General features: G+C 40.5%; 1 protein-coding gene across 1 annotated transcript in view; it reads left to right on the forward strand.

Annotated features, from left to right (window-relative positions):
* LOC133658888 (contactin-1a-like) overlaps positions 1-23,863 on the forward strand; it is a 127,040-nt gene that overhangs the window by 81,415 nt on the left and 21,762 nt on the right. Inside the window, exons 7-14 of the mRNA XM_062061389.1 lie at positions 2,745-2,844; positions 4,629-4,810; positions 4,886-5,010; positions 6,397-6,514; positions 10,787-10,934; positions 11,430-11,557; positions 17,425-17,597; positions 19,038-19,161. Coding sequence (XP_061917373.1) covers positions 2,745-2,844; positions 4,629-4,810; positions 4,886-5,010; positions 6,397-6,514; positions 10,787-10,934; positions 11,430-11,557; positions 17,425-17,597; positions 19,038-19,161 — 1,098 coding nt within the window. The remainder of the gene's footprint in view (positions 1-2,744; positions 2,845-4,628; positions 4,811-4,885; positions 5,011-6,396; positions 6,515-10,786; positions 10,935-11,429; positions 11,558-17,424; positions 17,598-19,037; positions 19,162-23,863) is intronic.

The following is a 23,863-nucleotide window of genomic DNA, read 5'->3' on the forward strand; positions in this document are numbered from 1 at the left end:
GCTGCTCTTTCGCTTGGAAAGGAGACAGCTTAGGTCAGGGGTGGGCAATTAATTTTTACCGGGGGCCGCATGAGCTACCCGAGCACTGCTGGAGGGCCACATCGACAATATTTCAATTAAATTTTGCTCAATATTATTTTTGATATATACCGTAAGATAAATAATAATAATAATAATAATAATAATTAATAATAATAGTAATACTTCAACATAGTGTGTGTAACAGCATTCCATGACTAATATAAATAAATTAACATTAATAATAAATGACAGTAAAATAAGCACACGTATGACTGAGGAGTCATAGCGTAACTTTGTGTGGTGTTTGAGTTGTCCGACTTTTTGTGTGGCCATAAACGCACCAGTGGTTTAGTGCTATGCGTGTTGGTGACAGATGACAAGTTGCTTTTGGCCTGGTTTGTACGGCAGAAAATGACTAGTTTTTCGAGATAGAATTGTTTTACTCATGTTTTTGGTGTGGTTATGTCCGAATATAAACAGTTTTGCTCAATAAAGTGATCGATATAATTCCTGTCCTCGAAGCATCTCGATAGACGTTACAATAATTGAACGGTGTTCAATTGAACGGTGTTGTAAACGGTGTTGACGAACACCATTAGGGCCGCTTATTGTCACTGTCACTCAAAGTTGCATTGCAAAATTCCATAGAATAAATATGTTTATTTTGTTTAGAATTCAGATGGGATTTGATATGGTGCGCGGCATATACTTGCTGCGCGCAGCGGACGCTTGAGCAGTGCGCAATTGCGCAGGCACGCACCTTAGAGGGGACGTTGCTTTGCAGTCCATGTCTTGTTGAAAACACGGCATTCCTCATCAACTTTTCTCATTTTAGCGTCTCGGGTATAAACCGTGCATCACTTGTCGCTGCATGTGCACCTTCACTCGCAGGTTACACACGGACACACGCCCATAAATAATACTTTTCAAAATAAAAGCAGCACTGTTGTATTGCGCACAGGACATAGATGTTTTTTCAACTTTATTTTGTAATTGCAGCTGTTCACATTCACTCACAACCACGCACACGCATACGTCCACACGGAAGTAATACAAATAACGATTTTCAAAACAAAAGCAGCACCGTTGTATTGCACACTCGACATAGATACTTTTTAAAATGTATTTTGTAATTTATAATTGGCCTCACGCGGGCCGGACAGGGACGCACAAAGGGCCGGATGCGGCCCGCGGGCCGCAGAATGCCCAGGTCTGGCTTAGGTGGTTCGGGCATCTCCTGGGGATGCCTCACGAGCGTCTCCCTAGGGAGGTCCTTGTTGCACGTCCCACTGGGAGGAGACCCCGCGGCAGGCCAAGGACCAGATGGGGGGATTACATCTCCTCTCTGGTCTGGGAACGCTTCGGGATTCCCCAGGAGGAAGTCGCAAATGTTGCTCTGGAGAGGGAAGTCTGCTGGAGCTGTTGTCCCCGCGACCCGTTTCCGGATAAGCGGTTGAAGATGGATGGATGGATGGATTAGGCTCCAGAGCCGCAGGTTGCAGAGCCCTGCTTTAGAATCGCACAGCGCTGCAGCCAAACTCCACAATCATTGGATAAATGCTGAACTCTGTCCCGCCCACGGACGCTGAGTGAATGAACACGAGTGATGGAAAAGGTCGCATGATGATTGGATGAACAGTCTGGGCTGAACCTTTTTGATTGACAGCAAAATGAGCCAGTCAGAAATATAAAACGCTGCCAAATCATTTTTCAACTTTCATTCCGTTGGTCTTGTTGATATTTATCTGATTTTTTTGGTCAAATCTAGCATGATTATCTTTGATCTGTTATTGGAGACTGTACTGTTAGAGGAGTACTTGAAAGACCAGCAGCTGCCACTTCCACTGTACAATAACAATGATAACAATACAGCAACAATGTTAATACTGATTATTAATAACAGACTTATTTTCAAATGTATGTTAGTTTTAGCATTAATATGTATGCATCGTCAGCAATTATGCAAATTATACTGACAAAGCTTAACCTATTGTTACTATAACAATCTACAAGGTTAAGGTTGCTTCTCTTTCTTCCCCTCCATTTTTCTGCATTCTTTCGTATCTCAAGTTATCATTACGTATATGTATTGTTGCATTTGAACAATTGTATTGTTGATAATAAAGGTAAAGTACTGGTATTGTTTATTATCAATAGCACTATTTCTATTGGTATTCATATTGCTCCATTTTTAGTGTAATAATGCTCATTGTCATTTCTGTATTTTTTTTTTTTAATTTTCGCTAACTGCTTATTTGCTATTACTTTTACCATCATATTTGTACATGTCGTATTTGCTGATGTTGCTCTGTTGTTGTTGTTGTTGTTGTGTTTGCTGTTGTTGTTTTTGTCTCTCTGTCTAATCCCCCTCTTGTCCCCACAATTCCCCCCTCTGTCTTCCTTTTTCTCTCTTTCTATCCCCTCCTGCTCCGGCCCGGCTGCACCAAATGATAATATAAATACATTTAATGAAGTCAAAATACAAGTAAGGCAACAAGAGAAGTATCCTACACTTCTCTTTTGTAAAGTAAATCTGAACAGCCGATATGGGCATCTACATCTGCTATATGATTTGCCCGAGAAGCTGGGCAGGACATTAAAAAAAATAATAAATAAAAAATAAAATAAAAATATGCAAATTGTATGTTGATGTCACATAGGCCACGCCCTTATACATGTCTGGTGTCTTGACATTGATCATTGGATAATGTTTGTTGTCACAGGTCCCAATAAGAAGTACCCGGCTGACCTCCGAGTCAAGTTCCCAGACACAACAACTCTAGTGGGGCAAAACATCACTTTGGAATGCTTCGCATTGGGAAAGTAAGTGACACTTCTTGTCTTGGGAGGGTCCTTTTGATGGAATTGGGCCTTTAGCGAAGGCGGAGGGACTTATGAACAAGTTCATTTTGGCCCTAAATGTGTTTTATTCTTAATTAGTTTATGGACAGTTGACAAGTCACATTAGTCACAAGGCTTCAATGAGCTCATCTGTAGTCCTTCATTTGACACCTTCAAACATACATGGGAGAACATAAATGACAACTACTAAAAACAATACAAGGACGACTTTTAAACGTTTTACAATGACCTCTCCAAAGCTTCGATGTCAACAGAATGACACATCTTGGGGGGCCACCTGACCATTCAGACACATTTGGAGCCAATATTGTTGAAATGTTCCATGTAACCAGCTTTTTGTTCCTTTTTAATATTTAGAAGCATTTACAAATATATATGTTGGTCCGTCAAAAGTGGAATTGCCACAAAACACATTTTCAGATATTAAACACTCTACTGCCATCTGGACGGCTAAAGTGCATCAAACCTTGTCACATTTCATGTGTTAGGTCAGGGGTCACCAACGCGGTGCCCGCGGGCACCAGGTAGCCCGTAAGGACCAGATGAGTAGCCCGCTGGCCTGTTCTAAAAATAGCTCAAATAGCAGCACTTACCAGTGAGCTGACTCTATTTTTTAAATTGTATTTATTTACTAGCAAGCTGGTCTCGCTTTGCTCGACATTTTTAATTCTAAGAGAGACAAAACTCAAATAGAATTTGAAAATCCAAGAAAATATTTTAAAGACTTGGTCTTCACTTGTTTAAATAAATTCATTAATTTTTTACTTTGCTTCTTATAACTTTCAGAAAGACAATTTTAGAGAAAAAATACAATCTTAAAAATTATTTTAGGATTTTTAAACACATTTACCTTTTAAATTCCTTCCTCTTCTTTCCTGACAATTTAAATCAATGTTCAAGTAAACAATTTTTTTTATTGTAAAGAATAATAAATACATTTTAATTTAATTCTTCATTTTAGCTTCTGTTTTTTAGACAAAGAATATTTGTAAAATATTTCTTCAAACTTATTATGATTAAAATTCAAAAAAATTATTTTGGCAAATCTAGAAAAATCTGTAGAATCAAATTTAAATCTTATTTCAAAGTCTTTTGAATTTCTTTTAAAATTTTTGTTCTGGAAAATCTAGAAGAAATAATGATTTGTCTTTGTTAGAAATATAGCTTGGTCCAATTGTTATATATTCTAACAAAGTGCAGATTGGATTTTAACCTATTTAAAACATGTCATCAAAATTCAAAATTAATCTTAATCAGGAAAAATTACTTATGATGTTCCATAAATTATTTTTTTAATTTTTTCAAAAAGATTGGAATTAGCTAGTTTTTCTCTTCTTTTTTTCGGTTGAATTTTGAATTTTAAAGAGTCGAAATTGAAGATAAACTATGTTTCAAAATGTAATTGTCATTTTTTTCGTGTTTTGTCTTCTTTTAAACCGTTCAATTAAGTGTAAATATCATTAATTATTAATAATAACATAGAGTTAAAGGTAAAATGAGCAATTGGCTATTTCTGGCAATTTATTAAGTGTGTATCAAACTGGTAGCCCTTCGCATTAATCACTACCCAAGAAGTAGCTCTTGCTTTCAAAAAGGTTGGTGGACCCCTGTGTTAGGTAAATCGTGATGAATGGGGCCTTCTTACTGTATGTAAGATCTGGCTTGATGTGAGGGTTCTAGCATCTTCTAAGCATGTTTTTTGCCTGACTAATGCATACAATATGAAATCCTTTTGTCTTATTCAGTCCTGTGCCAAAGATCCGCTGGAAGAAGTTGGACGGCGACCTGCCCCCCAACCATGATGTGCGGACATCTGAGGCGCACCTGCACCTGTACAACGTGCAGGTAGAGGACGGCGGTCCATATCAATGTGAGGCGGTCAACTCCAAGGGAAAGGACTACCACAGCGCACTTTTGTCCGTCGAAGGTAATCCACTCTCAGTTGTTTTCAAGCGTCTGCTGTTTTACAACTTCTTGTCACTCATGTGATGCCATTTTCCAGCTTTTCCTGAGTGGGTGGAGCGCATCCACAGCACGGAGAAAGATCTCGGCAGCGACTACACCATGTCCTGCTCAGCCAGGGGCAAACCTGAACCTCGCATCCGCTGGATGAAGAACGGAGAGCCAGTAATGTTCAATATCTGAATACGTTATGCCAGTGGTTCTCTCCTTGCTGTTTTCCCAATTTTGGCTGGTGTTTTTCGTAAGGTACCTAGGGCCAATGACAATCGAGTCACGGGCCACAGATGGCCCCCGTGCCACACTTTGGGCACCCCTGCTGTAGAATCTAACTGTTAATGGCCACTATAGTCTTAGTTCCGTAGTATGGGGCTTCTGGTTGTCTTACGTCAGAGTAGTAAGTACGGTAGTAAAATGAGATGTACACCTGGCGGGTGCTTCCTGTCAGGTTCAAACACTGATGACATTTATTAAACAAGACAAGAGGCAAATAATTAAACAGAGACAGAATTCAATTTGGACTCAATTGAGGAGACACGCCAGGGCACGCTCTGCCAAAAGATTGTATGCCTCCTTCTTTTATTTAGTTTTTGTTTCCAAAGGACAAAGGTCGCAAAAAGTTCACAGAAAAGGCTGTAAACAATTCACAGGAAAGGTCAGTTCAAAAAGAGTTTGTAAATAGTTCAAAAAGAGTTCCATAAAATAGTTCAAAAAGAGTTTGTAAAATAGTTCAAAAAGAGTTCGTCTGGAAATTGGGCAGATCCTGACCAATATCTTTCTGTTGATTACCATACATGAGAGAAAACAGAAATCCCTTCATGTGGCTCTCCCCCTTACACAGTGGAGTTTTACGAGCCTTCTTCTTGGTAGGTTTCAAAGACAGCTTTTGTCTTCTTGCCTGGAACTCATTTCAACACAAAGTTTTTTGTGATAACTTACAAACAATTATTCTAACACTTCCTGTGTGATAAGAGGGCATGAAGGAGAAAGTCTTTTATCACATCCATCCATCCATTTCTACCGCTTGTCCCTTTCGGGATTGCGGGGGGATCTCAAGATAGACAGTGCTTAGTGCTGGTCAATGTTTACTTTTGTATTCACAATAAATCAACACAAATTCCCTACTTTGGAGCAATGTTCACTGACTCTGGATTGCGAGCCATGACCGTCATGGACTGGTGGTTCAGGGAAGGGTTGTTGGATGTTGGATGCTAGAAAATGTTGCAACAGTCAGCCCTAAAGTGGGATGAGAGGCTGAGGTGATCAGGGCCTATGTTGGTCATTCTCCGTGTGAGCGTGATGTCATATTAATACTTTTTCTTCTAACATTTTGGCAATGGACAGGTAGGGCCCCAAAGATACATTAGTCGATCAACCCCTGCAATAAAGTGACAGGCAGCAAGAGAAAGTGACTTTTCAGCTGCTGCCAGTGTAAACAATCCAAGTCCAAGTGAAGGCACAGAGTAGTGGAGGATGTTGCGTCTGTTCAATTAGCTTTTCATCTGACCGAGACAATCCAGACTGCATCAAAACGTTTGGTGTTTTTCTCCACAGTTGGAGCGAAAGGAGATGACGTTCAGCAGCCTGAGGTTTGAGGACTCAGGGATGTATCAGTGCATTGCAGAGAATCACCATGGAGTCATCTTTGCCACCGCCGAGCTGCGTGTGTTTGGTGAGTCAGCTGTGTAAATGTCACATGACAAAGGGGTCCTGTGGAGGTTCACACGATATCCCCTCTAATTCTAGTAAGCTCTGCTTCTTCCTGCTCCCTTTTGGCTCATGTTGAACTGTGTAAACATGTGATGTACTTCAATGTTACGTGTTTTAAACATGGAGCACTGTGATGGGCAGGAACAGGCTACATGTAGCATTTTTAATGAGTAGCTTTTCCTGTAGCTTAGCTACTTTTAGACAAATGTAGCGAGGTAGCTAACATGAAAGCTCCAAAGAGAGAACATGGAGTGTGACTCCAGGCCAAAACAATATGGAGAAGGTAGAAAATAGAACATCCATGATGATTGCTTGGTGTTAGTCACAATTGGCTAAGGTTAGGGTGAAACTGGCCAATCAGAGGCAAGATAAGGCGGGTCATCCAATCATAACAGACACTCATGTCACATGACCAGGAGGGAGTCGGAGACAGAGGGACGCTTCAAGCTGACCACTCAAAAACAAATGAGATTGTTCCTTTAGTGATGAAGATGAAAGCCACAATAATGCGTGTCCTTGGCCATATTTAGACACATTTAGAGAAAACAATGTTGACTCTGTAAAGCACAATCATAAGTGCTCTCTTCATCTAAGACGTGGAACACAAATGTAGGAACACACATTAAGTGAAAAGTTTTACTGCACATAACCATTAGCAACTCTTCCCAACAAGTCTTTCTTTCTTTGTCAACATATGCTGTTTTTTACTGGAGGTAGACAACATGAACAACATTATAGGGGTGGGCAAACTCAATAAATACATAGAGCGACCCCTAGAGATAAATGACAGATAGTTGATAGTAGTATTTTTACACTTACATGAACATTGACATTATACATGTGGCCCATAGATAGAAATGTTGTTCAATGTAGCTTTAATGTAGCTAGCTACTTTTGTCCTGTAGCTTGTAGTGTAGCTTGCTACAATTCTCCAGGGATAGCTTCCCCTTTAACTTAGTTACATTTAATGCAGAGTAACTTGTAGTTTAGCTACATTTAATGGAGAGTAAATTGTAGCTTAGCTACATTTAATGGAGAGTAACTTGTAGCTTAGTTACATTTAATGGAGAGTAACTTGTAACTTAGTTACATTTAATGGAGAGTAACTTGTAGCTTAGCTACATTTAATGGAGAGTAACTTGTAGCTTAGTTACATTTAATGCAGAGTAACTTGTAGTTTAGCTACATTTAATGGAGAGTAACTTGTAGCTTAGCTACATTTAATGGAGAGTAACTTGTAGCTTAGCTACATTTAATGGAGAGTAACTTGTAACTTAGTTACATTTAATGGAGAGTAACTTGTAGCTTAGTTACATTTAATGGAGAGTAACTTGTAGCTTAGTTACATTTAATGGAGAGTAACTTGTAGCGACTGGACAACAAAGTATGAATGTATTGACATTGCTGACTTTGTGATGTCTTTTGTATTCGTGGTTGTGTTGAACTCTGGCCATCAGAACTGCTTAAATACATGTAGTGCTGAATTTGACCAGCAGAGGGTGATAAAGCTACCCTAGGTTTAATTGTGTTAAACCACATGTGTGCAATGTTTGCTGTGGATGTTTAATTTCAATATGTGTAAACATATCACGTTTATTATGTGAATGTATTAACACTAAACCTTCTATTTTATTTATGTAAAATACACAATGGACGTTATACTTTTGTAATGTTTATATTTTCAGTCTTACAAACCTGAAAAAAGGACGTGTAAAGAAATAAGGATAACAATTCAAAAGAAGAAACATCAATAATCAACAAAACTTCTGGAGCATCTGCTTCCTCATCCTGTTAACTATCTGTCTAGCTGCACACGCTGGAAACGATTAGTGAGGGCAGAATAATGACTTTATTGACAGTGCAGTGTGAAAGCTGATGTGTTTACTTTGTAAATAAGTAAACATAGTCTTAAAGGAATAAAACCTGCAGAGGCACTTTCTGAAGAAACTTCCACATTTCGATGTCTGGCCCCTGAGCCCTCTGGCTCTTGAAACTTCGGCCCTCTTCATGATGTAGTTGAATAGCCCTGCTCTACGCGCTACTTTGACATTTTGAAATAAAATAAATGAAGATTTGCCACACATCTTTAAACTGCAGCCAGGAGTTCTGTCAGGACATGGTAGCTGTAAAGTAAATGGTGCTATGCTAGCCTAGCATGATGTTAGCATTGTAGCTCACGCATGACAGTGTTGCTCGAGTTAACGTCTTTTTGCCCCATTATTTTGTTGTGTTACGTTGTTGTATGTGCGATGTGGCATGTATCGTGAGTAAGTGTATTGATCAAAGTGGATTAAGCACACAATAGCGTTAACGGGAGCCACACACTCATTAGCATTAGCATTTATATATATATATGCATCCGTCCGTCAGTGGTGATGATGGGTTGTACCTGGGGGAGGTCATTCTTTCTTGCAGCAGTGGCTGTGGCTGTGCAGTCCCACTCTGGAGTGACAGTCTCTGGCACAGACGTCTGGGGAGGGTTCTGCGTCACCCAGTTTCCGCTTTTGTCTCCTCGCCTGCAACAAGGAGATGGGCTTCTCAGGTTCCTGTGGCAACAGCCTGCCTCCAAACATCGCGGTCTTTTGCAGCTTCCTCCAAGTTGTTGTCAATGCCTGCCTGTTTCATGTCATTCGGGGGCGACCAAGGGGTCTGGAGCCTGGTGACAATTCGCCATACAGGACAGCTCTGGGGAGCCAGCTGGGGTCCATCCTGTGGACATGGCCAATCCATCTGAGGCGGCGTTGGCTGAGCATGGTGAACAGGCTGGTGGAGTGAGCAAGTTCCGGGACTTCCGTGTTGGGAACTTTGTCCTGCCATGCGATTCCAAGGATGCGGCGAGGACAGGGCAGGTGGAAGCTGTTTAGCTGTTTCTCATGTCTGGTGTAGGTGGTCCAGGCCTCGCTGCCATACATCAGTGTGCTAATGATGCAGACTGGGTAGACCTGGGAGTTTAGTGCGCATGGATAGCTGGTTGTTCGACCATACTCTTTTGGACAGCCTGGCCATCACTCTCGCACGACGGGTGGCATGAACCGTGTCGAGTGACAAGTCGCTGGAGATTGCGGATCTCTGGTATGTAAAGGTGTTTACACATTCCAGAGTCTGATTGTCGAAGGAGATGTATGGAGAGTGGAGTTTCAGCTTCTTGGACCATGACATTGGTCTTCTTAATGCTGACGGTGAGACCAAACTCTTACAGGCAGATGAAAGTCTGTCCATCAGCCTCTGGAGCCCGGACTCGGTGTGGGATGCTAGAGCTGCATCATCAGCAACAAGCATTTCCCTCAGGAGGACACTGGTTACCTTGGTCTTGGAGCGCAACGGGCGAGGTTGAAAAGTTTGCCATCAGCTGTTGTGTGTAGGAAGAACCCTTCAGAACATGAGCCGAAAGCAGCAGACAGAACGAGGGAGAAAATTCCAAAGATGGTTGGTGCAAGAACGCAGCCCTGGTTTGCACCGCTGCGGATTGGAAAGGCTTCTGATGTTTCTCCTTCCCAACAGACGGAACCCTGTGTGTTTTCGTGGAATGATCTTATGACGGCGAGGAGTTTTGGGGGGCAGCCGATCTTTGCAAGCAGCTTGAAGAGACCATCTCCGCTGACAAGGTCGAAGGCTTTTGTGAGCTCGACAAAGGCGAGATACAAGGGTCTCCTCTGTTCTCCTGCAGCTGCCGAAGGGGGAAGATCATGGCCACTGTGGATCTTGCTGCTCTAAAGCCACATTGTGACTCAGGGTAGGACACGTTCTGCAAAGAGGTGGAGTCTAGCAAGACTTTCCCCACGATGTTGAGCAGGGGATATGCTCTGGTAATTATCACAGTCACTACGGTCTCCCTTGTTCTTGTACAGTGTGACAATCTTGGAGTCACGCAGATCCTGAGGGACGGCTCCATCTTTCCAGCAGAGGCAGAGGAGATGGTGAAGATGCGGTAGTAAGGAAGGTTTAACTGGAAACATTAAACATCATTAGCATGAAAAGCATGAGAAGACACAAATCAGTGTTTTTCCAGTAGAGCTTAATAAAATCAATTTTAAACTACCTCTCAGGCTTATCTGATTAACATTTTGTATAACTGCTATCTGGTTTTAGAATGCAGAGGGGTGATCAAGGGCTCTCTCATGAACCCGAGCTTCTAATCAGCCGGGATGGACGTGTGGGTCTTAACATCTTTTATCATTAATTCATGCTTGCCTGCATCAATAATCCATATCCCCTCTTCTCTCATCCCCACAAGCCTGCGCCCCCACATTTCAACACAACCCCGTCAAACAAGTCCTGGCTCCACGAAACGGCCGGGTGGTGTTGGAATGTCGACCCAAAGCGGCGCCCAAGCCCAGCATCTCCTGGAGCAAAGAGACGGAACTGCTGAGCAACTCCAGCAGGTGAGCCAACTTCTTCTAGGACTGTGTGGGTCCCCCTGGTCTATGTGGGCCGACGATAAGTGTGCGCTCATCCCTGGGAGATTAAATAAGCCCTGGATCGTCTAAATCTGCTAAATATGTCACAAGGCAGTTGTTGATTTATGTGATTCTCCTGACATTAAGCTGCTTCCCCAACTTGTCAGCCGGGATGACAAAACAAGCCTAATCTGGGTGGGTGGGGGTACCCCAACCTTCTCCCCACCCCCACAGAGGGACTGGAAGGAGGGCTTGAATGGACGCTAGTTGTCATGCATGAGCTGAAATATGCAAAGAAAAAGAGAATTTTTATTTTTGCCTTCAGCTCACTTTCACTCTGTTTTCTCTTCAACTTTATTTGGGAAGAAGCACTTTTATCTCATTTTTCTTCATTATCCAAGAACACACTCTGGACTTTTAACCTCCTCATGTTTTATTCAGCCGCTTCTCCGATGAACAAGGTTTCTTTTTCTTCTGCAGGGTGTTCATCTGGGAGGACGGCAGCCTGGAGATCCTGAACGTGACTCGTGCAGATGAGGGCAGGTACACCTGCTTCGCCCACAACGACCGCGGCAAGGCCAACAGCACGGGCTCGCTGTCCGTAACAGGTACATCAATAAGGTAACAGGTACATCAACAAGGTAACAGGTACATCAACAAGGTAACAGGTACATCAATAAGGTAACAGGTACATCAATAAGGTAATAGGTACATCAATAAGGTAACATGTACATCAATAAGGTAACATGTACATCAACAAGGTAACAGGTACATCAACAAGGTAACAGGTACATCAATAAGGTAACAGGTACATCAATAAGGTAATAGGTACATCAATAAGGTAACATGTACATCAATAAGGTAACAGGTACATCAATAAGGTAACAGTTACATGAATATAAAGGTGGAGGAAGTAGCTGTGATTATTTGTGTTGACTATAAAGGTGGAGGAAGTAGCTGTGATTATTTGTGTTGACTATAAAGGTGGAGGAAGTAGCTGTGATTATTTGTGTTGAATATAAAGGTGGAGGAAGTAGGTGTGATTATTTGTGTTGACTATAAAGGTGGAGGAAGTAGATGTGATTATTTGTGTTGACTATAAAGGTGGAGGAAGTAGGTGTGATTATTTGTGTTGACTACAAAGGTGGAGGAAGTAGATGTGATTATTTGTGTTGAATATAAAGGTGGAGGAAGTAGATGTGATTATTTGTGTTGAATATAAAGGTGGAGGAAGTAGGTGTGATTATTTGTGTTGAATATAAAGGTGGAGGAAGTAGCTGTGATTATTTGTGTTCAATATAAAGGTGGAGGAAGTAGGTGTGATTATTTGTGTTGAATACAAAGGTGGAGGAAGTAGGTGTGATTATTTGTGTTGACTATAAAGGTGGAGGAAGTAGATGTGATTATTTGTGTTGACTATAAAGGTGGAGGAAGTAGATGTGATTATTTGTGTTGAATATAAAGGTGGAGGAAGTAGATGTGATTATTTGTGTTGACTATAAAGGTGGAGGAAGTAGATGTGATTATTTGTGTTCAATATAAAGGTGGAGGAAGTAGATGTGATTATTTGTGTTGACTATAAAGGTGGAGGAAGTAGATGTGATTATTTGTGTTGAATATAAAGGTGGAGGAAGTAGGTGTGATTATTTGTGTTGAATATAAAGGTGGAGGAAGTAGATGTGATTATTTGTGTTGACTATAAAGGTGGAGGAAGTAGGTGTGATTATTTGTGTTGACTATAAAGGTGGAGGAAGTAGCTGTGATTATTTGTGTTGACTATAAAGGTGGAGGAAGTAGCTGTGATTATTTGTGTTGACTATAAAGGTGGAAGAAGTAGGTGTGATTATTTGTGTTGAATATAAAGGTGGAGGAAGTAGGTGTGATTATTTGTGTTGACTATAAAGGTGGAGGAAGTAGGTGTGGTTATTTGTGTTGAATATAAAGGTGGAGGAAGTAGATGTGATTATTTGTGTTGACTATAAAGGTGGAGGAAGTAGATGTGATTATTTGTGTTGAATATAAAGGTGGAGGAAGTAGCTGTGATTATTTGTGTTGAATATAAAGGTGGAGGAAGTAGATGTGATTATTTGTGTTGACTATAAAGGTGGAGGAAGTAGATGTGATTATTTGTGTTGAATATAAAGGTGGAGGAAGTAGGTGTGATTATTTGTGTTGAATATAAAGGTGGAGGAAGTAGGTGTGATTATTTGTGTTGAATATAAAGGTGGAGGAAGTAGATGTGATTATTTGTGTTGACTATAAAGGTGGAGGAAGTAGATGTGATTATTTGTGTTGAATATAAAGGTGGAGGAAGTAGGTGTGATTATTTGTGTTGAATATAAAGGTGGAGGAAGTAGGTGTGATTATTTGTGTTGAATATAAAGGTGGAGGAAGTAGGTGTGATTATTTGTGTTGAATATAAAGGTGGAGGAAGTAGCTGTGATTATTTTTGTTGAATATAAAGGTGGAGGAAGTAGGTGTGATTATTTGTGTTGAATATAAAGGTGGAGGAAGTAGCTGTGATTATTTGTGTTGAATATAAAGGTGGAGGAAGTAGCTGTGATTATTCTGCTTGTCTCAGGGACGTCAAGGTAGAAAGCATGACGCCATCTTTCACATCAGCTCTTTGCTGCCCCTCAGTGGACGACTGTGTGTGCTGCAACTATTTGTTGTATCAACAAACACTTCAGTCACAATGAAAGTTTGACTTCTTTGAACTAAATTATAGTCACCAAAGTAGTGGGAAAAAGAAATGTGTAAGCATTTGATGAGTGTTCGGAGGGCATTTAATTGACAGCAAATATGGATTTTGACTGTTCAATTATAATCACGGTTATTCAATGATCACGATTATTATGCATTGATCATTTTCACAAAATAAAACATTTTCAAAATCACCTTAAAAAATCTTAGAGATTTTGATGTGTTATTTATTAACACATATACTGGGATGTCGATACCAGATCTTTATGTTCTAATATAAATTCTCAAATATATCCATACTTTGGATACTTAAGTCCAAACTTTGTCCACTAATGTCTGCATACTTAAAAGTTCAAGTATGCCATATTGATACTTTTTATTTCAAACACGCTAGAAACAGATATTGTCTCAGCTTTGTGTTATTGGTGAATAGGTATATTATTATTGATTATTAGTTAGAACATTTCAGATTTTTTTTCATTACATACTATTTATTCTGCTCCTTTCTGTACAATTTGTACCCATGTAAGAACAGAATGTAAATATAATAATACAATTCTGCAACTGAGTCGTCAAAAATTCTGCCTGTATGAAAATATTATTGTTCAGTGTTTTTTATGGTTGTTGGAATTTTTCAATTGTATTCAGACGTTAGTATTATTAAATTTTTTTAATTGAGGAAGCGTATTTGTAGTATATTTTATTTAAATTTTTAGAGCTTCTAGTATCTTAAATTAGGGGTGTCTATACTTTTTCCACCAAGGGCTACATACTGAAAAGTCAAGTATATATTCTTTTCTAAAAAGCTAGACGCAGATATTATATATATTTAAATACATACATTTGTGTTATAGGTGACCAAGTATATTATTAATGTTACTTTAAAAAACGTTTTTTTTCTCATTACATTGCAATTTTTTTCCATTTTTTTCTTATGTTTACTGTTTTTTTTTTTTTTTTAGATAGATATGTTATTATTTGAATATACACAACTTTTAACATTTTAGTAGACACATTATGTAAGTATTGATCATTATCACCAATACCATCACAATTATTTATTACTGTCAGGAATAGAAGTCATGAAATAATACCATTGTAATAACAATAACAAATAATAGTCTTACAACCTCGGATTTGAGAGAGAAATGTCAAATCAGCCAACCATTCCACATCTGTGAGTCACTACACCTTCAGCATACAAAGAGCCATTTAAGCCCATTTCCTCCAAATAAAACCCACCTGGAGAGGCAAACTCTGTTGGATTATTAAAATGACACCACTTATAGTTTTGTTACATTTATGCTACAGAATTGATGAAATCAAACAACGACTCACATTTTATTTCTGGGTATGACCGAGAAAATCACCAAATTATTTCGAACATTGGAAAGAAAATATACTGTTCCTTCTCTTATTAATGGATTTGGAAAAAAGTCAATATTGTGAGGCATACGGTGCATACATGCGCAGTGGTATGCCGCATTTAATTGGACAAAAAAGGGAAAACAACAACCTTGTCTTCGGTGAAAGCAAATTCATCTGAATATATTCTATTTTCATCTGAAATGTTCTTGTTTTTTTATCCGTCCATTGCTAGCTTACCGCTAAAACAATACAATCGCTTGGCAGCGAGAGATGACGAATAGGTATGAGGGGTCGTTAGGGACATTATTCAGAATTACCTCTTACATACACTACTGAAATCTTTTTCTCACACACACACAACTTGCACACTCTTATACACACTACTGAAACACTCTTATACACACTACTGAAACACTCTTATACACACTACTGAAACACTCTTATACACACTACTGAAACACTCTTATACACACTACTGAAACACTCTTATACACACTACTGAAACACTCTTATACACACTACTGAAACACTCTTATACACACTACTGAAACACTCTTATACACACTACTGAAACACTCTTATACACACTACTGAAACACTCTCACAGACACTACTGAAACACTCTTATACACACTACTGAAACACTCTTATACACACTACTGAAACACTCTTATACACACTACTGAAACACTCTCACACACACTACTGAAACACTCTTATACACACTACTGAAACACTCTTATACACACTACTGAAACACTCTCACAGACACTACTGAAACACTCTTATACACACTACTGAAACACTCTTATACACACTACTGAAACACTCTTATACACACTACTGAAACACTCTTATACACACTACTGAAACACTCTTATACACACTACTGAAACACTCTTATACACACTACTGAAACACTCTCACACACACTACTGAAACACTCTTATACACACTACTGAAACACTCTCACACACACTACTGAAACACTCTTATACACACTACTGAAACACTCTTATACACACTACTGAAACACTCTTATACACACTACTGAAACACTCTCACACACACTACTGAAACACTCTTATACACACTACTGAAACACTCTTATACACACTACTGAAACACTCTTATACACACTACTGAAACACTCACACGCACTACTGAAACACTCTTATACACACTACTGAAACACTCTTATACACACTACTGAAACACTCTTATACACACTACTGAAACACTCTCATACACACTACTGAAACACTCTTATACACACTACTGAAACACTCTTATACACACTACTGAAACACTCTTATACACACTACTGAAACACTCTTATACACACTACTAAAACACTCTTATACACACTACTGAAACACTCTTATACACACTACTGAAACACTCTTATACACACTACTGAAACACTCTTATACACACTACTGAAACACTCTCACACACACTACTGAAACACTCTTATACACACTACTGAAACACTCTTATACACACTACTGAAACACTCTCACAGACACTACTGAAACACTCTTATACACACTACTGAAACACTCTTATACACACTACTGAAACACTCTCACACACACTACTGAAACACTCTTATACACACTACTGAAACACTCTTATACACACTACTGAAACACTCTTATACACACTACTGAAACACTCTTATACACACTACTGAAACACTCTTATACACACTACTGAAACACTCTCACACACACTACTGAAACACTCTTATACACACTACTGAAACACTCTTATACACACTACTGAAACACTCTTATACACACTACTGAAACACTCTCACACACACTACTGAAACACTCTTATACACACTACTGAAACACTCTTATACACACTACTGAAACACTCTTATACACACTACTGAAACACTCTCACACACACTACTGAAACACTCTTATACACACTACTGAAACACTCTTATACACACTACTGAAACACTCTTATACACACTACTGAAACACTCACACACACTACTGAAACACTCTTATACACACTACTGAAACACTCTTGTACACACTACTGAAACACTCTTATACACACTACTGAAACACTCTCATACACACTACTGAAACACTCTTATACACACTACTGAAACACTCTTATACACACTACTGAAACACTCTTATACACACTACTGAAACACTCTTATACACACTACTAAAACACTCTTATACACACTACTGAAACACTCTTATACACACTACTGAAACACTCTTATACACACTACTGAAACACTCTTATACACACTACTGAAACACTCTTATACACATTACTGAAACACTCTTATACACACTACTAAAACACTCTTATACACTCTACTGAAATGCTCTCACATAAACATGTCATGTCATGTCATGTCCCTCAGACTCCACCAAGATCACCTTGGCCCCCTCCAACGCTGATGTCATAGTGGGCCAGAACGCCTGGATGCAGTGTGCCGCGTCACATGACTCCTCGCTGGACATCACCTTCATCTGGTCCTTGGACGGACACACCATTGATCTTCACCAGCAAGGACAGCACTATGAACACCCCCCGGTGAGACAGTAGTGGTTTTATGTGCTGGCACACTTTATTTATCACAGGGTAGTGGTTTTATATGCTGGCACACTGTATTTATCACAGAGTAGTGGTTTTGTGTGCCAGCACATTGTATTTATGACAGAGTAGTGGTTTTATGTGCCAGCACACTGTATTTATGACAGAGTAGTGGTTTTATGTGCCAGCACACTGTATTTATGACAGAGTAGTGGTTTTATGTGCCAGCACACTGTATTTATGACAGAGTAGTGGTTTTATGTGCCAGCACACTGTATTTATGACAGAGTAGTGGTTTTATATGCCGGCACACTGTATTTATGACAGAGTAGTGGTTTTATGTGCTGGCACACTGTATTTATGACAGAGTAGTGGTTTTATGTGCTGGCACACTGTATTTATGACAGAGTAGTGGTTTTATGTGCTGGCACACTGTATTTATGACAGAGTAGTGGTTTTATGTGCTGGCACACTGTATTTATGACAGAGTAGTGGTTTTATGTGCCAGCACACTGTATTTATGACAGAGTAGTGGTTTTATGTGCTGGCACACTGTATTTATGACAGAGTAGTGGTTTTATATGCTGGCACACTTTGTTTATGACAGAGTAGTGGTTTTATGTGCTGGCACACTGTATTTATGACAGAGTAGTGGTTTTATGTGCCGGCACACTGTATTTATGACAGAGTAGTGGTTTTATATGTTGGCACACTGTGTTTATGACAGAGTAGTGGTTTTATGTGCCGGCACAATGTATTTATCACAGAGTAGTGGTTTTATGTTCCCCATGTCAGATGTTATTGGATGAGGTTTAGGATGAATACAAATGTGATGTTTGAGTCCTAAAGATGAGTACTACTGCATGATAAATTCTATGAAGTACACTAAAGATGAGTACTACTGCATGATAAAGTCTATGAAGTACACTAAAGATGAGTACTACTGCATGATAAAGTCTATGAAGTACACTAAAGATGAGTACTACTGCATGATAAAGTCTATGAAGTACACTAAAGATGAGTACTACTGCATGATAAAGTCTATGAAGTACACTAAAGATGAGTACTACTGTATGATAAAGTCTACGAAGTACACTAAAGATGAGTACTACTGCATGATAAAGTCTATGAAGTACACTAAAGATGAGTACTACTGCATGATAAAGTCTATGAAGTACACTAAAGAAGAGTACTACTGCATGATAAAGTCTATGAAGTACACTAAAGATGAGTACTACTCAAGTCTATGAAGTACACTAAAGATGAGTACTACTCAAGTGTATGAAGTACACTAAAGATGAGTACTACTCAAGTGTATGAAGTACACTAAAGATGAGTACTACTCAAGTGTATGAAGTACACTAACACTTTACTAAGAGTCACAAACATCCTGCTCCTTAATTGTCCATCATTTTCACCCAAAGTTGTCACTTTGTGCAGAACGGGAGCTCCAGTGGTGAGTTGATGATCAAGAACGCTCAGTTGAAGCACGCTGGAGTCTACAGCTGCACCGCCCAGACACCTGTGGACTACATCACTGCCTCCGCCAGCCTGCTCGTTAGAGGTGGGGCCAATTAGCATCTAATCATGCCAATTAGCATCTAATCAGGCCCTGCATAGGGATGACTACCTATGGTCCTCTCCCTGTATGATCAGTGTCAGAGCTTAGTCCTCTCCTTGTATGATCAGTGTCAGAGCTTAGTCCTCTCACTGCATGATCAGTGTCAGAGTTAGTCCTCTCCTTGTATGATCAGTGTCAGAGTTAGTCCTCTCCTTGTATGATCAGTGTCAGAGCTTAGTCCTCTCCTTGTATGATCAGTGTCAGAGCTTAGTCCTCTCACTGTATGATCAGTGTCAGAGTTAGTCCTCTCCTTGTATGATCAGTGTCAGAGTTAGTCCTCTCCTTGTATGATCAGTGTCAGAGCTTAGTCCTCTCACTGTATGATCAGTGTCAGAGTTAGTCCTCTCCTTGTATGATCAGTGTCAGAGCTTAGTCCTCTCCCTGTATGATCAGTGTCAGAGCTTAGTCCTCTCCTTGTATGATCAGTGTCAGAGCTTAGTCCTCTCCTTGTATGATCAGTGTCAGAGCTTAGTCCTCTCACTGTATGATCAGTGTCAGAGCTTAGTCCTCTCACTGTATGATCAGTGTCAGAGTTAGTCCTCTCCTTGTATGATCAGTGTCAGAGCTTAGTCCTCTCACTGTATGATCAGTGTCAGAGTTAGTCCTCTCCTTGTATGATCAGTGTCAGAGCTTAGTCCTCTCCCTGTATGATCAGTGTCAGAGCTTAGTCCTCTCACTGCATGATCAGTGTCAGAGTTAGTCCTCTCCTTGTATGATCAGTGTCAGAGTTAGTCCTCTCACTGTATGATCAGTGTCAGAGTTAGTCCTCTCCTTGTATGATCAGTGTCAGAGCTTAGTCCTCTCACTGTATGATCAGTGTCAGAGCTTAGTCCTCTCCTTGTATGATCAGTGTCATAGCTTAGTCCTCTCCTTGTATGATCAGTGTCAGAGCTTAGTCCTCTCACTGTATGATCAGTGTCAGAGCTTAGTCCTCTCCTTGTATGATCAGTGTCAGAGCTTAGTCCTCTCACTGTATGATCATTGTCAGAGTTAGTCCTCTCCCTGTATGATCAGTGTCATAGCTTAGTCCTCTCCTTGTATGATCAGTGTCAGAGCTTAGTCCTCTCACTGTATGATCAGTGTCAGAGCTTAGTCCTCTCCTTGTATGATCAGTGTCAGAGCTTAGTCCTCTCACTGTATGATCATTGTCAGAGTTAGTCCTCTCCCTGTATGATCATTGTCAGAGTTAGTCCTCTCCCTGTATGATCAGTGTCAGAGCTTAGTCCTCTCTGCCGGCAGTAAGTGGGACACGTTTCCAGTGAGGGTTGGACTCCGCCAAGGCTGCCCTTTGTCACCCATTCTGTTCAGAACTTTTATGGACAGAATTTCTAGGCGCAGTCAGGGCGTTGAGGGGATCTGGTTTGGTGGCTGCAGGATTAGGTCTCTGCTTTTTGCAGATGATGTGGTCCTGATGGCTTCATCTGGCCAGGATCTTCAGCTCTCACTGGATCGGTTCGCAGCCGAGTGTGAAGCGACTGGGATGAGAATCAGCACCTCCAAGTCCGAGTCCATGGTTCTTGCCCGGAAAAGGGTGGAATGTCATCTCCGGGTTGGGGAGGAGACCCTGCCCCAAGTGGAGAAGTTCAAGTACCTCGGAGTCTTGTTCACGAGTGAGGGAAGAGTGGATGGTGAGATCGACAGGCGGATCGGTGCGGCGTCTTCAGTAATGCGGACGCTGTATCGATCCGTTGTGGTGAAGAAGGAGCTGAGCCGGAAGGCAAAGCTCTCAATTTACCGCTCGATCTACGTTCCCATCCTCACCAATGGTCATGAGCTTTGGGTTATGACCGAAAGGACAAGATCACGGGTACAAGCGGTCAAAATGAGTTTCCTCCGCCGGGTGGCGGGTCTCTCCCTTAGAGATAGGGTTAGAAGCTCTGTCATCCGGGAGGAGCTCAAAGTAAAGCCGCTGCTCCTCCACATGGAGAGGAGCCAGATGAGGTGGTTCGGGCATCTGGTCAGGATGCCACCCGAACGCCTCCCTAGGGAGGTGTTTCGGGCACGTCCGACCGGTAGGAGGCCACGGGAAAGACCCAGGACACGTTGGGAAGACTATGTCTCTCGGCTGGCCTGGGAACGCCTCGGGATCCCCCGGGAAGAGCTGGACCAAGTGGCTGGTGAGAGGGAAGTCTGGGCTATCCTACTTAGGCTACTGCCCCTGCGACCCCACCTCGGATGAGCGGAAGAAGATGGATGGATGGATGGATGGAACTTGTAGTTTAGTTAAATTAATTGGAGAGTAACTTGTAGCTTAGCTACATTTAATGGAGAGTAACTTGTAGCTTAGCTACATTTAATGGAGAGTAACTTGTAGCTTAGCTACATTTAATGGAGAGTTACTTGTAGCTTAGCTACATTTAATGGAGAGTAACTTTTAGCTTAGCTACATTTAATGGAGAGTAACTTGTAGCTTAGCTTACTACATTTTCCAAGTAGTTTGCCCATCGCTGCTTATTACACAGCAGCTGTGTGACTGCAACGTACATCTTAGTTGTAGTTTTGATTACCAAATTTAGAGGGGTTGAAATCTCCATGAGAAATCACAACAGCAAATCAGTAGCATGCATACTTGCCAACCCTCCCGAATTGTCTGGGAGACTCCCGAATTTCAGTGCCTCTCCCGAAAATCTCCCGGGACAACCATTCTCCCGAATTTCTCCCGATTTCCAACGGGACAACTATATCGGGGGCGGGCCTTAAGGCACTGCCTTTAGCGTCCTCTCACCTGAAAAGGAGACTATTATATATGTCTCCGTTATCCATAGTTTTATCTACAACCCATAAAGTGGGCAGGCACGGAGCTATTTCTCAGCGTGTGTTTATTCCAGCCGGCACGTTAATACACTGACACACAACATCTCCATTACCATCATGCATTGCTTCAAAACTACGGCAAGTAGTCATGTCCGCGCCAAGTATCTGGTGATGTCATGTGCGACAAAGGTATTGAAAAGTGGTTTGATCAATCAATACTTGGTCATACCCACAGAATTTGCTCGGTGCCTATAAAAGCATGAGCCCTCAGTCTCGTCTCGGATAAAACTCCACTCCTTATGACAATTGTTTGTAGCTTGTATGTAAAAAGCGAGGAGAGAACTCCTTGAACACTGCAAAAAGTCAGTGTTCAAAAACAAGAAAAAAATACAAAAATGAGGGGTATTTTATTTGAACTAAGCAAAATTATCTGCCAATAGAACAAGAACATTTGGCTTGTCAAGACTTTCCAAAACAAGTAAAATGAGCTAACCTCAATGAACCCCAAAATAGCTTAAAATAAGTATATTCTCACTAATAACAAGTGCACTTTTCTTGCTAGAAAAAAAATATCTATTTTTGCTCAATATGTTGAAAAATATTCTTAAATGAAGTAAATGCTAGTGCCATTATCTTGACATAATGATATGCGCTCGGCATTACATTTCTTGAAACTAATTTATTGTTCTTAATGGAAAGGCAACAAGGCAAGCGCTTGTTACTCTCGGGGTCTCCTAGCCGCTCAGGCAAATCATATTGTCTAAAAATGCATTTTTCCATGGATAACATGACATCATCGCGCCAAGTGCGTGCTCTTTCAGTCAATTAGTGTGCATATATACAGCCCGGCCCCCGGACAACATTTTTTTAATTGTAATTTTGAAGAATTTATCTGACTGTGCATGAACTATTTCTGTTCAAAATTGTTAGAAATGTCAAATGTTTAAATATTAACTGTCAGTTTACTGTACTGTGCCAACTGTACTACTATATGAGTACATATTTTCTATTGTTTCATTGAAAATAAAACAGCAAAGTCCATTTGGCTGTCATCTGTTTTAATTATGAGACACAATTGTGGCAAAGTCATGATTTTTTTTTCATACTTGAAATAAGAAATGGGGACTTTAAAAAAGTAGTTTTATACTTGTGAGTGTTGATGACAGCTTTGCAACACTTGATATTCTAGTTTCAAGCATGTTTTACTCAATATAGCTCATCAAATCTCAGCAACAAGCTTTAATATCTTACTGACATCATTTAGGACCAAAACACTTCAAACAAGTAAAACACTCTAACATCAAATCTGCTTAGTGAGAAGAATGATCTTATCAGACAGAAAATAAGCAAATATCACCTTATTTGACATATTTCATCTTACTTAGATGTCACTTTTTGCAGTGTATGAAGTGAGTTGATGGCCAGACTTGACGTCCATGACAGGACTCTCTGCTACAAGAAATTTAAGTCAGTTGATGGCCAGACTTGACGTCCATGACAGGACTCTCTGCTACAAGAATGTTAAGTCAGTTGATGGCCAGACTTGACGTCCATGACAGGACTCTCTGCTACAAGAATGTTAAGTCAGTTGATGGCCAGACTTGACGTCCATGACAGGACTCTCTGCTACAAGAATGTTAGCCTCTTACATGGAATGATTATTCCAGATCTAGGATTCCACTCCTGACGCCAGTTGTGACCGCTGAATGGTCTCGGTTCATGTCCACCACTCTATTTCTGAGACTGCGGGTTTGGGCCCAGGCTGATCCAGCCTGACTCGGTCTTTATGTTCCCTATCAGGATTTGTCATGTTCCAGTGGAAGGCCAACTGATCATTAGCCAGGCTTTCACTTCACTCGTCTTTGCACTTTCACACACAAACTCCCGCTAC

The sequence above is a fragment of the Entelurus aequoreus genome, linkage group LG10 (genome assembly GCF_033978785.1).
Source record: "Entelurus aequoreus isolate RoL-2023_Sb linkage group LG10, RoL_Eaeq_v1.1, whole genome shotgun sequence".
Taxonomy (NCBI): Eukaryota; Metazoa; Chordata; class Actinopteri; order Syngnathiformes; family Syngnathidae; genus Entelurus; species Entelurus aequoreus.